Here is an 18,738-nt window from a genome sequence, read left to right as displayed (position 1 = left end):
TCCAGACTTGTTTGTTTGTTTATTTATTTATTGGGATTTCAACGTCATGTTTTACACTCTGGTTACATTCATGACAGGAACGATAGTTACTCATTACACAAGATTCATCAGTTCACAAGGTTACATCAAACACAGTCATGGACAGTTTAGTATCTCCAATTCACCTCACTTGCATGTCTTTGGACTGTGGGAGGAAAGCGGAGCACCCGGAGGAAACCCACACAGACACGGGGAGAACATGGAAACTCCACACAGAAAGGACCAGGACCACCCCACCCGGGGATCGAACCCAGGACCTTCTTGCTGTGAGGCGACAGTGCTACCCACTTAGCCAAAAGTCCAGATGCCCAAGATGACTTGCAGCTATAATTGCAGCCAAAAGGGCTTCTACAGGGTGTCCCTACACACAAGTCTGGACACATAGGAAAAATCACTAACTATAACTAAATATGTTCACTAAAACACACACACATATTGCATCACTAATAAAATTAATATTCTAATATAATAAAATGTTGAAAAATGTATTGAAAATATGCATTTTGCCTATGTGTCCTGACTTTATGGACACCCTGTACAAAGTATTAAATAAAATATCTGAATTTCAATTTTGATATTAACTAATTTTATCCTAAAAATGTTTTCATGTTTTTATGGGTGATTAAGTGAAGACTGATGAGTAAAAGCGGCCATTACATCCATTCAAAATCAAATCCACAATCAAGGAGACTGAATGTAAATTTGAAATGTGATAACTGTGAAATATTAAATAGTTTAGTGGATTAATCATAGGTTCTTAATTTTTATTCACCCGGTGACCCCATTTTAGAATAGAATACGTTTGGCATATATACATATACACGTGTACAGTACAATAAAATTCTTTTTACCCATATCCCAGCTCATTTGGAAGCTAGAGTCAGAGCACAGGGTTCAGCTCTGGAGCCAAGAAGTTGAAGTTCCTTGCTAGAGGGCCCAACAGTAACTGAATGGCAGAGCTGGGATTCAAACTCTAAACCTTTCGATTGATAGCACAAAGCTCGACCCACTAGGCTACCACTGTCTCTTTTTAAGAGCTTCAAATGCCTGTGAGTACATCATAACCCTACTCCCTGCCCAAAAAGCCTAAAATTCTGGTGCATTAGAGTAAACAAGATGTTCGCCAGGTACTTTTCTAATTTAAATATTACATTGTAATCTGAAATCAGTTTCAAAGCTATGGTCTTATTTTAGCACATACAGTGTATCACAAAAGTGAGTACACCCCTCACATTTCTGCAGATATTTAAGTATATCTTTTCATGGGACAACACTGACAAAATGACACTTTGACACAATGAAAAGTAGTCTGTGTGCAGCTTATATAACAGTGTAAATTTATTCTTCCCTCAAAATAACTCCATATGCAGCCATTAATGTCTAAACCACCGGCAACAAAAGTGAGTACACCCCTAAGAGACAACACCCCTAAATGTCCAAATTGAGCACTGCTTGTCATTTTCCATCCAAAATGTCATGTGATTTGTTAGTGTTACTAGGTCTCAGGTGTGCATAGGGAGAAGGTGTGTTCAATTTAGTAGTACAGCTCTCACACTCTCTCATACTGGTCACTGAAAGTTCCAACATGGCACCTCATGGCAAAGAACTCTCTGAGGATCTTAAAAGACAAATTGTTGCGCTACATGAAGATGGCCAAGGCTACAAGAAGATTGCCAACACCCTGAAACTGAGCTGCAGCACAGTGGCCAAGATCATCCAGCGTTTTAAAAGAGCAGGGTCCACTCAGAACAGACCTCGCGTTGGTCGTCCAAAGAAGCTGAGTGCACGTGCTCAGCGTCACATCCAACTGCTGTCTTTGAAAGATAGGCGCAGGAGTGCTGTCAGCATTGCTGCAGAGATTGAAAAGGTGGGGGGTCAGCCTGTCAGTGCTCAGACCATACGCCGCACACTACATCAAATTGGTCTGCATGGCTGTCACCCCAGAAGGAAGCCTCTTCTGAAGTCTCTACACAAGAAAGCCCGCAAACAGTTTGCTGAAGACATGTCAACAAAGGACATGGATTACTGGAACCATGTCCTATGGTCTGATGAGACCAAGATTAATTTGTTTGGTTCAGATGGTCTCAAGCATGTGTGGCGGCAATCAGGTGAGGAGTACAAAGATAAGTGTGTCATGCCTACAGTCAAGCATGGTGGTGGGAATGCCATGGTCTGGGGCTGCATAAGTGCAGCAGGTGTTGGGGAGTTACATTTCATTGAGGGACACATGAACTCCAATATGTACTGTGAAATACTGAAGCAGAGCATGATCCCCTCCCTCCGGAAACTGGGTCGCAGGGCAGTGTTCCAGCATGATAATGACCCCAAACACACCTCTAAGACGACCACTGCTTTATTGAAGAGGCTGAGGGTAAAGGTGATGGACTGGCCAAGCATGTCTCCAGACCTAAACCCAATAGAACATCTTTGGGGCATCCTCAAGCGGAAGGTGAAGGAGCGCAAAGTCTCGAATATCCGCCACCTCCGTGATGTCGTCATGGAGGAGTGGAAAAGCATTCCAGTGGCAACCTGTGAAGCTCTGGTAAACTCCATGCCCAGGAGAGTTAAGGCAGTTCTGGGAAATAATGGTGGCCACACAAAATATTGACACTTCAGGAACTTTCACTAAGGGGTGTACTCACTTTTGTTGCCGGTGGTTTAGACATTAATGGCTGTATATGGAGTTATTTTGAGGGAAGAATAAATTTACACTGTTATATAAGCTGCACACAGACTACTTTTCATTGTGTCAAAGTGTCATTTTGTCAGTGTTGTCCCATGAAAAGATATACTTAAATATCTGCAGAAATGTGAGGGGTGTACTCACTTTTGTGATACACTGTATCAATTTACAAATATATAGGTCATATTAAAGAAGAAATTAAATCTCAGATAATTGTGGTATTGTGATGGTCCGGATGGATCATCCATCTGAATGAACAGTCTATGTATTTGTATTCAATGTATTTGTATTCTGTGTAATAAAAAGGGCCCAAGTCCATCTGCATCTTAAGGTTGAGAATCGCTGAGCTAAATACGTTTCCAAGCCACTGTAGAACTTACTGCTATTTGCTTGATAGTAGATACATGTTATGAAATGGTAGTAGTGAACACACAGTAAAACATACACATCTGCATGCTCCCTTCCCAATCACTAACAGTTCACAAGTAGACATAAGACATGAGGGGAAAAAAGAAAGTTCTCTTTTCCATGTGACTTTATGTTCTGAGTTATGAACTGCTGAAAATACCAAAACACCCACATACACGCTCAGCTGATAAATTCCAGTGTGTCTCCGACTTATGCAGGCTGTAAGTGATTATGTCAATATTTTAGGCAGTATCGGTGCACCGAGTCACATAGGAGGTGCTGCATATAATATATCCAGCCACTGAACTTAGAGCATCCTCCAAGAACCAAACTCTGATATCAGAGTCAAATCTGGCTCATCAGGATCATCGGAGAAGTCGGTATCACGTACTGCCTGTAATTAAGCGCACTCATGCTTTCAGGTGCATCTATCCTCCCCAACACCCAACAACCCCCGGGTTTCTGCAACCCTCTCCCAGGGGCTCAAGGGCCGAGTGGCTCAGCCGTGTTGGCAGAACGTTGCGCTGCAGAGCCACGCTCAGGCTGATTTATGAGGAGACAGCGTGCGGGTGTGGGCGGTGGTGTCCCATCAGGCCACGGGCTCAGGTTTCTCTCTAGTGTGTTTGTGTTTCGTGGAGCGAGTGGAGCACGTCGGAGCTTCTCTGTAGGTCTAATGAAAAGCAGCTCTGCTGCACACATTCAGGCCATGCGGTGGGCTTTGAAAGAGAGGCTCTCCAGACTCAGCCGCCGTCAGTTAGCTTTAGCTTCCATTTACTTTTCTAACATAGTCTGCTTACAGCAAGTTCTTTTTAGTGCGTGTGTGGCAAATGTGCAGCATATATTTAGCATGGATTTCGATTCAGCGTAAAATCAATGATAAGTCCTTATTTGGGTCACACTTCCCCACCTTAAGCTTTGATCACATCACAAACGTTTGCACTAAAACTGAAGATTTAAGCTGGAAAAAGTTCACCTATGTGGTTTAGTTAGAATTTAACCAAGCTAGCAGCCCTACCAAACAATAGGGAGTAGGGTTATGATGTACTTGCAGCCATTTGGTATCCTAGTGAGTAGAGCTCTGTGCTATCAACTCAGGTTTGAGGTTCGAATCCCAGCTCTGCAATTCAGCCACTGTTGGGCCCTTGAGCAAGACCCATAACCCTCTTGGCTCCAGGGGCACCAAGAGGTACTGTATACATGTTAAAATAATTTACCACCTTAAGGATTGGTCACATCACAAAGGTTTGCACTAAGTCAGAAAAGGTCTACCATCGTGGCTTAGTTACCAATTTAGCATATAATCACAGTTTACCGTCTAATCACAGTTAAGCTAAGCAAGCTAACCTAACAACCCCTCTAAACAATAAAAGGCACAACTTTAAAATACAATTTCGAATCCAAATCAATGTAATTCAGACCTCCAAGTGATAGCAAATCATGTTGCTACATTTATATTGATAAATTTACAGTCAGGTTGGGATATATTGTATTAAATCTCAGACAATACACCGACCAGGCATAACATGATGACCACTGACAGGTAAAGTGAATAACACTGATTATCTCTTCATCATGGTACCTGTTAGTGGGTGGGATATATTATGCAGCAAGTGAACATTTTATCCTCAAAGTCGATGTGTTAGAAGCAGGAAAAATGGACAAGCGTAAGGATTTGAGCAAGTTTGACAAGGGCCAAATTGTGATGGCCAGACGACTGGGTCAGAGCATCTCCAAAACTGCAGCTCTTGTGGGGTGTTCCCTGTCTGCAGTGGTCAGTATCTATCAAAAGTGGTCCAAGTAAGGAACAGTGGTAAACCGGCGACAGGGTCATAGGCGGTCAAGGCTCATTGATCCACGTGGGGAGCGAAGGCTGGCCTGTGTGATCCGATCTAACAGACGAGCTACTGTAGCTCAAACTGCTGAAGAAGTTAATGCTGGTTCTGATAGAAAGTGTCAGAATACACAGTGCATCACAGTTGCAGGGCTGTTTTGGCAGCAAAAGGGGGACCAACACAATATTAGGAAGGTGGTCATAATGTTATGCCTGATCGGTGTAAACTGCAGAAGTAAACGTTTATGCTATTTTGGATGTGTTGTGTATCTGCATTGGCCTTTCAGAGGAAATCTTGGTTCTGTTGACCACAGAGACGGATGTGTGAGACAAATTTAAAATGTAATCTGTGCGGGGGAATTTTACCTGGGTGTTCTGATGAAAGTTGGCATTGTGAAATTGAGCAGTATGGCAAATCCCATTAAAATGAATAGAATTTATGATTTTACATGCAAAACCCTGGTATGATCAGAACTTTACATTTATATTTTCGCCATTTAGCAGAACCTTTTTTCCAAAGCAACTTACAGTACTGTGCCAGTATACTGTCTAAGCAATTGAGGGTTAAGGGCCTTGCTCAGGGGCCCAACACTGACAGCCTGGCAGTGGTGGGGCTTGAACCAGTGACGTTTTGATTACTAGTCCAGTACTTTAACCACTAGGCTACAACTGCCCTTTACACTCCTCTCCAAGCATTATAGGTGAACAATCTCATCTGTTGTTTTTCTTATTCTATTATGCATTTTCCTAGTTGTATCCAATTACCTGGTTGTATCTTTCCTCAACTGCTACTGCAGGCCCCTGCGCCGAGGAGAACGCCCCCTCCGACACGTGTAAGTACCCAACCTCTTCTTTTCACCTGCATGGGGCGGGTTAACATAGGCATTAGTATTGCATCTAGAGAGTCACACACTGATCTCCATTATTCCTCGTCTCTATTCAGGTGACATCGACCAGGGTTATTTTTGAGGTTATTTTTTTCTTCCTACTGTACGACCAGAACTGCTGACCTGAACTAAAATGTTTGTTGCTGCGTGGTATGAACTTCCTACATGTTTATCCATGGGCCATTGCTGCTGGTCAATACCAACAAAGTAAATGACGTGTACAGAAGTGTGTCCTCCCTGTAGCTATTTACAGAACGCATTTTGGTAATTTACTGAATTTTGTGGGCGGGGGTAAAAAATTTTTTGGACGGATAATGGTAACAACAGGAAAAAAACTAACAAATATTTTAATAATGTTGAAATAAATATTCATCTTAAAATTTAGATTGAGAAAAGTTCTGCTTTGGTGGATTGAATTTGACCTATATTAATTTGCCTGTTGGTTTGATATTTGGTCTAGATACAGTGTATCACAAAAGTGAGTACACCCCTCACATTTCTGCAGATATTTAAGTATATCTTTTCATGGGACAACACTGACAAAATGACACTTTGACACAATGAAAAGTAGTCTGTGTGCAGCTTATATAACAGTGTAAATTTATTCTTCCCTCAAAATAACTCAATATACAGCCATTAATGTCTAAACCACCAGCAACAAAAGTGAGTACACCCCTAAGAGACTACACCCCTAAATGTCCAAATTGAGCACTGCTTGTCATTTTCCCTCCAAAATGTCATGTGACTCGTTAGTGTTACTAGGTCTCAGGTGTGCATAGGGAGCAGGTGTGTTCAATTTAGTAGTACAGCTCTCACACTCTCTCATACTGGTCACTGAAAGTTCCAACATGGCACCTCATGGCAAAGAACTCTCTGAGGATCTTAAAAGACGAATTGTTGCGCTACATGAAGATGGCCAAGGCTACAAGAAGATTGCCAACACCCTGAAACTGAGCTGCAGCACAGTGGCCAAGATCATCCAGCGTTTTAAAAGAGCAGGGTCCACTCAGAACAGACCTCGCGTTGGTCGTCCAAAGAAGCTGAGTGCACGTGCTCAGCGTCACATCCAACTGCTGTCTTTGAAAGATAGGCGCAGGAGTGCTGTCAGCATTGCTGCAGAGATTGAAAAGGTGGGGGGTCAGCCTGTCAGTGCTCAGACCATACGCCGCACACTACATCAAATTGGTCTGCATGGCTGTCACCCCAGAAGGAAGCCTCTTCTGAAGTCTCTACACAAGAAAGCCCGCAAACAGTTTGCTGAAGACATGTCAACAAAGGACATGGATTACTGGAACCATGTCCTATGGTCTGATGAGACCAAGATTAATTTGTTTGGTTCAGATGGTCTCAAGCATGTGTGGCGGCAATCAGGTGAGGAGTACAAAGATAAGTGTGTCATGCCTACAGTCAAGCATGGTGGTGGGAATGCCATGGTCTGTGGCTGCATGAGTGCAGCAGGTGTTGGGGAGTTACATTTCATTGAGGGACACATGAACTCCAATATGTACCGTGAAATACTGAAGCAGAGCATGATCCCCTCCCTCCGGAAACTGGGTCGCATGGCAGTGTTCCAGCATGATAATGACCCCAAACACACCTCTAAGACGACCACTGCTTTATTGAAGAGGCTGAGGGTAAAGGTGATGGACTGGCCAAGCATGTCTCCAGACCTAAACCCAATAAAACATCTTTGGGGCATCCTCAAGCGGAAGGTGGAGGAGCGCAAAGTCTCGAATATCCGCCAGCTCCGTGATGTCATCATGGAGGAGTGGAAAAGCATTCCAGTGGCAACCTGTGAAGCTCTGGTAAACTCCATGCCCAGGAGAGTTAAGGCAGTTCTGGGAAATAATGGTGGCCACACAAAATATTGACACTTCAGGAACTTTCACTTAGGGGTGTACTCACTTTTGTTGCCGGTGGTTTAGACATTAATGGCTGTATATTGAGTTATTTTGAGGGAAGAATAAATTTACACTGTTATATAAGCTGCACACAGACTACTTTTCATTGTGTTAAAGTGTCATTTTGTCAGTGTTGTCCCATGAAAAGATATACTTAAATATCTGCAGAAATGTGATGGGTGTACTCACTTTTGTGATACACTGTATATCTAGATAGCCGAGATATGCACTTTATTTATTTATTTATTTTACTGCTAACATTAAATTACTAAAATATTTACAATAAGGAGGTAAGTTATAGCTTCAATGGTAAATAAGTACAAATCCTAAACATAAAACTGGTACAGAAATGTCCTTCAGTGTCTACCAGTGGATGACAGGGCACAGGGCAACAGATATGCCTCAGTCAATAACTGTATACCTTCACAGTTTACCTGATGGTAATGTATGTATGTATGTACAAGATAGACTATACCTAATAAAGTGCTCACTGAGAGTATATTTATATGCAGAAGTATATTTGGCATGAGTCTAGATCCAGGTCCACACACTCACTTGGAAACGTATCAGGAGGTCCGTGTGTGCATGTGTGGATGGGGGAGCGGAGGTTCCCAGTGGTAGAGCGAAGGGTATCAAGTTCATCACATTAGAGCAACACGATCCTCCATTACCGCCTGCCGGCCCACGCTTCTCAAGACGGCCATCATGCAACAATCACACCCAAAGTGAGAGCACAGTCTGCACAGCCACCATGTATGTGTACTTTCAGTCTTCTGTATTCCTGTCATCACTAATGTCATGAAATAAACAACAGTTAACAGAATTAGTCAAAAGTATGTGGACACCTGATCACGACATGGAAAGGCTTCTACAAGATTATGGAGGCGAAGGAACATTTGTGAAGCCTGTCACTGACGGTGGAATAGAAGCTTGTATTTGGAGTTTGAATTTATCCCAAAAGTGATCAGTAGCAAAAGCAATCAACCGACATTTGTCAGTTAAATGAAGTTTCAAAAGAGTTAACATATCCCAGATTCTACTTTTTGTTAAGAATTACACAATTAAGTAGTTTGAAATAAAATTATTTGAGATAACCATGATTACACTACAATTAGGAGCCCTACTAAAATCACAGGAAATGGGATTAATTTCACACAAAATTGCCACATTTCATGGCGGTCATTAAATAACTAAAATTAAATAAACTGAATGAGTGAATCAATGGAAGCTACAATACACAGCACAGCCTATCTTAATAGTATACTCTCAAAGACCAAAACACTCGTCCATGTTCTGACACACTATCTTCTGCGTCTACATAATCGGTTGGGAGTTTTCCAACTCAGTTACCTGAGTAGTGTTTTTAGCTGCTTTACACTTCGACATCTTGGGCATTTTGTCTAAACGATTGCTAATGTAACCGAGCGTCTTTACAGTTTGCCGAGTTTATAAAGGAAGAAAAACTGTACATAGACAAATTATCGGAAGCAAAATACTTACTGGCTTGTTTTTTTGAGCATAAACTACAGAGAGATGATCACGTGCGTAGAGAAGCACACTTTATATTATATTCTGCTAGCGCACCAGCGCTGGGATTCTTAACTCCATGGTTCGAATCTCAGCTCTGCTAGCGGCTGGCTGGGCGCCCACTAGCGGGCACAATTGTCAGTGCCTGCAGCAGACAAAATTGGCCACCAGTCTGCTGGGTGGGAAAGATCGGACTAATAAGTGGGTGGGGTCTTCAAGCGCTGTGCAAGGACTATGGTTAGTGGCCCGAGGTGTCTGATCGGAGGTGGAGGAGCCTCATGTGCAAATCCACCAAATTATGGAGTATAAAAGCCGCTCAGGTGGCGCAGCGGTAAAGTACGCTAGCACACCAGAGTTGGGGTTTCGAATACATCGCATCAAATTTCAGCTCTGCCTTTCTGACTGGGCTGGGCAGCAGCATGAACAACGATTGGATGTCGTTCAGGGTTAGAGGGTAAGAAAGTATGGAGTATTAGAGGGGGCCAAGGAACTGTGTATGCATCGGAGGGGGTGTGGGGCAGGCGAATATACCCTCCTCGGATGCAATCATGTTCAGTTAGACTGAATTTTATTTGTCCTTCTCCGTGATCCAAACACTTTCAGCATATTTGTAGCATATGTTAACACCACAACCTTTTGTCACCTAAACAACCTATCCCATCCACACTCATGTACTGCAAACAACCTGCTCCTCAGACTCAAGTTACAGTTTAGGAAGGTGCTTTTTTAATTGCAGACTCAGACGGACAGCTTGGACAAACTGCCTGAGTGGGGAACTGGAAAAAAAACCCAGCAAAAAAAGCAAAAGCCACCTGTGTCCAATAATATGGGAGAGAATGAAGAAGAGTGCAGGCAGGACAGAAGACTGATGAATCTAAGAAGAAATGGGCTACAGATTGTTGGGAATCTGTCATGCTTGTCATCGTCATTATAAGCTCATCATTCTGATGTCCTGCTCGCATCATTAGCCCACCGCTTCCAGTTCAGACGATCGCTTAGGCCTGCGTTTGGCTCGCTGTTCCTTCCAAATTCCTTCCATAGCCCGGAAAAGTCTTGCTTTAAATCTGCTACATTAGCTGGGAGCTACATTACTAACTCGGCGCTGCTGGTGGCCATGTTTCATCAAATCCTGCTTTTCCAAGAATAATAGGCCTGAGCTCACAATGACAATTGGAGTCTAGCAGAACATCCATTAACACAGCATTTGGTAACGATAGTGTGTCGATAATACAGCAGACGGCGAGGGGTTTCTGCCTGGTTTAGTAGGAAATGAAGCTGAACCGAGAGAAAGGAAAACAAACAGAAGGAGAGAGTGCAGGGAGAATATGACAGGGTGATTATTCCCCCTCTCTTTGCCCCTAAGTGGCTTTATTAGACCTCTAACCCACACAGATGGCATTGACGACAGATTTGGTCAAGCAGATTCGACCAACACATACATGTACAGTGAAACAACCTCCTTGTTTCTACACTCACTGTCCATTTTATCAGCTCCACTTACCATATAGAAGCACTTCGTTGTTCTACAATTACTGACTGTAGTCCATCTGTTTCTCTGTATGCTTTGTTAGCCCCCTTTCATGCTGCTCTTTAATGATCAGGACCCCCACAGGACCACCACAGAGTAGGTATTACTTAGATGGTGCACCATTCTCAGCACTGCAGTGACAATGACATGGTGGTGGTGTGTTAGTGTGTGTTGTGCTGGTATGAGTGGATCAGACACAGCAGCGCTGCTGGAGTTTTTAAATACCGTGTCCACTCTATTAGACACTCCTACCTGATTGGTTCACCTTGTAGATGTAAAGTCAGAGACGATCGCTCATCTATTGCTGCAGTTTGAGCTGGTCATCTTCTAGACCTTCATCAGTGGTAACAGGACGCTGCCCACGGGGTGCTGTTGGCTGAATATTTGTTGTCCACTCATACCAGCACCACACACACTAACACCATGTTACAAGGAGGTGGTTTTAATGTTATGGCTGATCAGTGTATATTGTCTTTATATTTTAGTCCATTTTATATTTTTATTTTTATCATTGCTTCCTCAAACATAGTTAATAATGTAAATGCCTGGTAGGCTGATAGCTCTGCTGAGATTTAAACCGTTGCAAGCATGATAGACCACCATTGTCTTGGCATTTTATAGAATTTTAATTATTTTATTATTATGAAATTTGAGGATAATTTCTGTATTATCTTGAGTGAGGATTTCTTTTAATATATTTGGTATATGTGGCAGTCTTCACAAAGTCTGGGGTCTTCTCCTAGTATTGAGTGTTGGTGTGTCAATCTGGAATGGCCTATTCTCTATACAGTGAAGATAATTTGGTTATGTTTTTAGGTTGGTTGTGTTCCATTCAAGTTTCCATTTATTTTGAATGTAGTGATTTATAGGGGGTTTGATGCCCGTTGGTGGAAGTTTGTGGGGTGTAAACCAGACAGACACATGAGGAAACAGCATGCTAGTGAGTACAGATAGCTTGTAAATCTCAGCCAGGATTGAGACGTTACAGCGAGTACAGCTCACAATGCAGCAACAGTGTGGAGTGTATTCCTGTTCGATCACACACACTTCCCCTCACACATGGACGCATTCATTTTGACTTGCAGCTGTCACACATCCGACTGTCGGAGCTTCCGCACTAACACGTCTCCTGGCATCAGGCGTCAGGACTGACAGAATGGAGCAGTCTAAACAGAGTGGAGCAGCACAGCTGCAGGCAGAGCTTCCTCTTACACAGCACACAGCCAGAAGCACATGCTGTTCAGATGAGCAGCAACAGCACTGAGTCCTGATGTACACACTCGCATCACACACACACACTCATATACAAACATACATTCAGTCACACACATTCTCTCTCTCACATACATACACACATTCACTAATATACATACACAGTCACACATTCACTCACACATGCCTTCTCTCTCACACACCTACACATGCACTCACACACATGCTCTCTCCCACACACACTCGTACACATTTACACACACATGCTCTCTCACATACACACACTCATATACAAACATACATACACACACATTCTTTCTATCACATATACGTACACATACATTCATATACATACACACATTCACTAATATACATACAGTCACACACATTCACTCACATGCTTTCTCTCTCACACACCTACACACAAGCACCCTCTCTCACATACACACACTTCCACACACACCTACACATGCACTCACACACATGCTCTCTCACATACACACACTCATATACAAACATACATACACTCACACACATTCTTTCTCTCACATATACGTACACATACATCCATATACATACACACATTCACTAATATACATACAGTCACACACATTCACTCACACATGCTTTCTCTCTCACACACCTACACACAAGCACCCTCTCATACACACACTTCCACATACACACATGCTCTCTCACATACACACCTGCTCTCTCTCTCTCCTACATCTTCACTCAAACATGCTCTCTCTTTCTCTCACACACATACACATGCTCCTACACAACTCAAACTCAAAAGAAGCTTTATTGGCATGACAAATAAGGACCTTCGTATTGCCAAAGCAAGTTACAGGGAAATATAAAAATAAAAATAAGAAAGAACAAAAATATACAGAACAGTTACATGTGCAAAAATATTATAAAATAGAATAAAATATTAATAAAAACAGTGCAAAAATAATAACAATAAAAATTATAATATTTACATTAATGAGGTAGAAAAACGATCAGTTTGTGTGTGCGTGTGTGTGTGTGTGTGTGTGTATGAGACATGGTCACCCACTGTCCCTCACCTGGTGACAGGTGTGTGTATAGAGTGCTGCTAGTGTGCAGCTCTCTCTGTGCTCCCCCAGTAGGTGGGGCAGTTTGTCGGGGTCTGGGAGGGAGGTGAAGTTGGGGACGATGTTATTAAATTTAGGGAAGAATTGGGAGCGGACGTGGTGGTACTTGGTACACCGGGTGAGGAAGTGCAGCTCCGTCTCTACTGTACTGAGAGTGCAGTGCTGACACAACCTCTCCTCCCGGGGCAGCCAGGACCGGGTGTGTCGCCCCGTCTCCACGGCCAGGTCGTGTGCGCTCAGTCTGTACCTCGTCAGGGTGTTTCTTAATTTAGGGTCGGATACTGCGCTCAGATAATCTGCTGCACTGTAGTGTCTGTTTAGGGCCAAATAACACTGCATTTTACTTTGAGTTTTAGTTTCAGTTTCCCAATAATTCAGATATTTAGTTCTGAGTTTTTGTGTAATTTGGTTTATTCTAATTGGGTTTACAGATTTCTCCTGTTCCTGAGTCTTTATTGTGTTAGTGTGTGTTAGTGGTGTGTCAGCGTGTGTTATTACAGTGTCTGTGTGTGTTAGTGGTGTATCGGTGTGTGTTAGTGGTGTATCTGTGTGTGTTAGTGGTGTATGGGTGCAGTGACTCAGGACCAGTTGGATGAGGGGACTGGTATGTTTGCTCAGCTCTTGGTGTTTCAGGGCTTTATAATGATAAGATTGGGGGTCGCTCTCATTTAGATGGTTCCAGAAGTTGATTGCTCTTCTCTGTATGTTGATAATTAGTGGAAATCGGCCTAATTCTGCCCTGCACGCATTGTTCGTGGTGTGTCTGTGCACCTTTAGGATGCTTTTACAGAACTCTGTGTGCAGGGTCTCTAATGGATGTTTGTCCCAATTATGGAATAATTACACATTCACTTACACACATCTCTCACATACACACACACCTACACATTCACTTACACACATCTCTCTCACATACACACACACTCTTTCTCTCCAACACACTCTCACACCCCCTTTCCCTCACATACACACACTTCCATTCACACACACACACTTACACAAACACACACTCACACACATACACATACACACTCACAAGCTTTCTCTCACATACATACATACTCTTTCTCTCCAACACACTCTCGCACCCCCTTTCCCTCACATACACACACTTCCACTAACACACACACTTACACAAATACACACACACACACACACACTCACAAGCTTTCTCTCACATACATACATACATACATACACACACATTCTTTCTCTCACATGCACACACACATGCCCTCTTACTTACACACACTCTCAGAACCAGGGATGCTATAGTTTCAGTAATGCAGAATGCTCACACAGTCTCACACAGTCTTACATGCACTCTCTGTGTCACACACAAACACACACGCACACAAGACACACTGGGCCTTATGCTACCTCTTCAGATGAAAAGTCAATGGCCTCTTACCTCATGGCAATGCTGTATGACTCTGGATGGATGCATGTTTGGTCCAGTGGGTTCGGCTGATTAGAGATGGTACACAAGGTTTTGGCTTTGCTCTTCTTAGCTGTTGACTTTTCAGCAGTTGCAGAGTTTTGGGTTCCACATGAGCCATAGCTGTATGAGCCAAAGCACAAAACATTGAAGGTCACTACTGGTCAATGAACACACATTGATAGTATAATTAGAAATTGAAAATCTGAATCATTGTATTTTTAAAATCTAATGTGTGCATGACAACAAATTTTGTTATGAAATACGGTAAGGTTTAGGTTTTCTTCCTGACCATGGCAAGAGAACCACTGTGTGATAGGAGCAGTCAAGTAAGCCCTATTTATATGTGCTCAGAAAAGTCAGCTAGAGCTGAGACAATTAGAAGTAGGGGAATTAGAAGGCCATGCCACAAAGTTGAAGGACATTACAGAGCTTAATAATAATTTGTTGTACATTTTTTAACAAACAGATCCTGGACCACTCAAACCTATCCTTTAATCATTGAAGCATTATGATTCAATAGAAAAGACAATTCTGATTGCAACAGCTGAAGATAATACAGGATGGCCAGCAACAAGATGGCTGGATCGCCAGGCTCCTAAATGGCTCGTTCATTGTTTCTCTAACTGTATCCAAACACAAGACAGGATGTTCTGGAGAAACGCTGTGCATATGGTCACCAGGAGTCAGAACAGACTTCATAATTAAGTATCTTTTTGTACATATGTTTTGTGTTATTAATGCACTTCTAAAATGAACTGAAACTAGGGTGCTTAAAAAGTACGCCATCCAACCACTGCTGAGATCTAGGAATCCAGGATTTGATTTGCAGTGGTGCTATTAGACAGCCAGGCATCAGCACAATCATGATATGTCCCCAATACTGGGTCACCACAGAGGGTCATTTGTCTGCATAGGACACAGCTTTAATGCCAGATGCCCTTCCTGACACAAACCTCCTATTTATCTGGGCTTGGGACTGGCACTAAGGGTGCACTAATATATGTCACTAAAATGGCTAGGTTCACATTACATGCACATTTTGTATTTGTAAACCCAGCCCGGCAAGCTCACAAATATGTAAAGGTTAGATACCAATAAATCAAGTTGTAGATATTAATGCTGCAAATAAAAATAAAACGATGAAAACATTTTTTAAAAATTAAACGCAATGACTAATCATGGTTAAGGTGAAGAAGCTTTGTACTGTTCTTAAAAGTGTAAATAACAATGTAAAAAGTTACAGAGCCATTACAAGCACCTTAAATGTCTCTGTCAGTACAACTGACAATAAAACAATATTGCATTTATGGCATATATGGGTTCAAATCTCACCCGAGCTATCGGCAGTCTACGCAAACAAAGATTGGCTAGGTCTGAGAAGGGGAAGGCCAAACAGCCCATACTGTGGCACGTCTTAAGACGTGTTTGCAGGAAGAATGGGACAAAATAAAAGCTGAAACACTAAATCCCTTGGTATCCTCGGTGCCAAAACGTCTTTAAAGTGTGGTGAAGAGTAATGGCAACATTACAAAGTGGTAAATGCTTTACTGTCCCAACTTTTTTGGAATGTGTTGCAGGCCTGAAATCCAGGAATGGATGTTTATTAATAAATGAAATGAAGTTGAGCAGACACAACATGAAATATCTCAGGTTCATCCTGTCCGCAATCAAATAAAAGTCAAAGTAAATGTAAGAAACTCTGTGTGTTTTTTATTATTTGCATTTTTCATACTGTCCCAACTTTTTCTGATTTGGGGTTGAAGTAATTAGGATAACTGTCCATATATTTTTTCTTATATCAGTGGTTCTAAATGTCGCTTGTTGTAAACAATAGCTCTGTTGGTTACAACAGAGGTCACTAGCCAGTCCTGCCACTCTATTCTAATAAACATCAGAACATAATTCCTGAGTAACGTTTATGCTTATATCCAATAATAATTTCAACGGAGACGTCAGCTTTGGTTTTTCCACAGTGAGAATGTTTTTAAATAAATGTCAGAGTAGATTTAGTACCAGTACCTGAGCACCGTCACCGGGTTGATGCGGATGAAGCCGGCACACTGTTGAAAGCTTTTTGGGCCGAGGCCTTTGACCAGCATCAGCTGCTCTCGGTTGAGAAAAGGCCCATTCTTCTCTCTCCACTCCACTATGTTTCGAGCCCGGCCTGTACTCAGACCTGCGACGTGCCTGAAAAACAACCAAGCAGTCCATTCAAACTGGAAACACTGTATTTAATGTTTGACTGGGCTTTGAAAACGCAAAACATTTAATAAGCACTGACTGTTGATGTTTCATGTCTTCTAACTGAAAGCTTGAAATCCTGTTTGTTTTTGGTGTTAGTCAGAGCCTCTGATGTCAATACCTCTCTTTTAGCATTAATAAAAAAAAAACTGCACTCCGAGAGTCCATCCAAGAGTGTGGAAATTCAATTTCATACTAATCTAATCCTTAGATATTCATGTGTGAAATATTAGTACAAATATTGAGAACATTTTCCAGAACGGTTACCTAAGATTTCCCAAGATCTTTTCCTACCATCTTAATAATCCTTGTGACCTTTTTATTCAGAACAGACAGGCTTCTGAGGTTTTCTGGTGACAGCGTGGGCAATTTAAAGTGGCAGCTCCCTCCAAAGGCAGCTAAGTAAACACAATATGTCATCACATCTAAATAAGGCCTGTTTTACACTGGAGCGGTGAACGTGCAGAGTGTGAGTGGAGGTACGAGTTCGTTGCTCATTTAAAGTCAAGTAAACAGATGACCTGATTTCCACCTGCCTCACACTTCGGCCCGGATGATGTAATGTAATGTGTTCTGATATAGGATCGTAAATTTGAGCACCTTTGGGAAAAGAATTGGTCTGAGTTTGGTTGAACTGTCAGTGTTAGTATTGATGAATAGAGAAAATTCTGATTTGAGACAGAGTGTTAAACAGAAATAGCAGCTTGACTGATGTTTTGATTAGTATTTTTATTCATTTAAACCGCTGTTTAAAGAAAAGCAATGAGTTTGCTATTACTTCAGAAATCATACCCAGGAGAGGCCAAATGAAAGTGCATAATAAAAAACAGTAGCACCTCTGTGTTAGCCTGGTTAGGCTTTATACATTTATATGACTTTAGTTCATATATTTACGACCAGGCAGCGCAGTGGGGAATTATGCTAACCCACTACCACTGGGATCTAGGGTTTGGATTCCCAGCAGTGCTGTTGGCCAGTCAGTTGGTGGCTGAAGGTTGCACAAACCTCTATGTGATAGCCAACAGTTCCCTGACTGCTGTTTCACAAAGTTGAATCAGTTCATCTGGACACAAGTTTGTTGTGGAGATACGTTTCGCCACTCATATAAGTGACTTCTTCAGTCTGAGCTGGTGGTGAATACGCCAGCCTTATATGCAGCCGATCGGGCGAAATGTATCTCTACAACAAACTTGTGTCCAGATGAACTGATTCAACTTTGTGGATTTGTGTACCTGGATTATTGAGCATGCATCAAGAGATTCTGACTGCTGTTTGGTACTGAGAGCAGATCCACAGAGCCATAGGGTCTGTATGAAAACCTAGTAAGTTCTCTACATAGACAGCATTTTAAGTCATCCTACGTGCTCCCGAAAAAAGACTGTCTAAATTCTTAGATGCCTTAAAATGCTGCCTACTGAGGTGCCTTAATTCTATGCAATAATCTAACTGAATGACAAGGGAGCATCTGATGCTTCCTAAGTGGTGAAGGCAATTGAATGTAAATAAATTATAGTTCATTTTTATTTGTATAAAGGTGTACAAGTGTATTTATTTGCAAGTTCGGGCTCATCAGTGACAATTTAACTGTTTTCGGTACACAGAGCTGGCATGCTAGCGTGTTGTGCCACCTCAGCCCATTGGTTTGAATGGCCTGACTGTGTTAACTTAGTGCACCTAAATAATAATAACTTGTGCACCTAAATAATCTGCCTTATAAGTTTGATGTCTTATTAAAATCCTCACTACTTAGGCAGCTACTTAGGTAGGCAGTAAGTTTCTGGATAATAAAAGCATTAATTCTATTGACCAGCCCTCATGTTTCCCAGACCTTAATCCGTTTCGGAGCCATTCGGTCAATAAAGTATTTGTATGACTGGGCACTGATGTTGGTCAATAAAGCCTCAAGTGACGTTCCAGTT

The 18,738-nt window shown here is 42.1% G+C and overlaps 1 protein-coding gene across 2 annotated transcripts in view; it reads right to left on the bottom strand.

Annotated features, from left to right (window-relative positions):
* srbd1 (S1 RNA binding domain 1) overlaps positions 1-18,738 on the bottom strand; it is a 114,213-nt gene that overhangs the window by 16,805 nt on the left and 78,670 nt on the right. The window contains exons 17-20 of one of the 2 annotated variants that reach the window (XR_010012384.1): positions 16,598-16,765; positions 14,549-14,698; positions 8,305-8,539; positions 5,727-5,820 (exon numbers count right to left, since the gene is read on the bottom strand). Coding sequence is in view for 1 of the 2 variants with exons in the window: in XM_062995054.1 (XP_062851124.1) it covers positions 14,549-14,698; positions 16,598-16,765 (318 nt within the window). In the remaining variant the exon portion in view is untranslated. The remainder of the gene's footprint in view (positions 1-5,726; positions 5,821-8,304; positions 8,540-14,548; positions 14,699-16,597; positions 16,766-18,738) is intronic. The other variant, XM_062995054.1, reaches the window with a different exon arrangement.

This window comes from Trichomycterus rosablanca, chromosome 5, assembly GCF_030014385.1.
Source record: "Trichomycterus rosablanca isolate fTriRos1 chromosome 5, fTriRos1.hap1, whole genome shotgun sequence".
Lineage (NCBI taxonomy): Eukaryota > Metazoa > Chordata > Actinopteri > Siluriformes > Trichomycteridae > Trichomycterus > Trichomycterus rosablanca.
The sequence above is the reverse complement of the archived record's forward strand: the minus strand, read 5'-3'. Positions and strand labels throughout refer to the sequence as shown.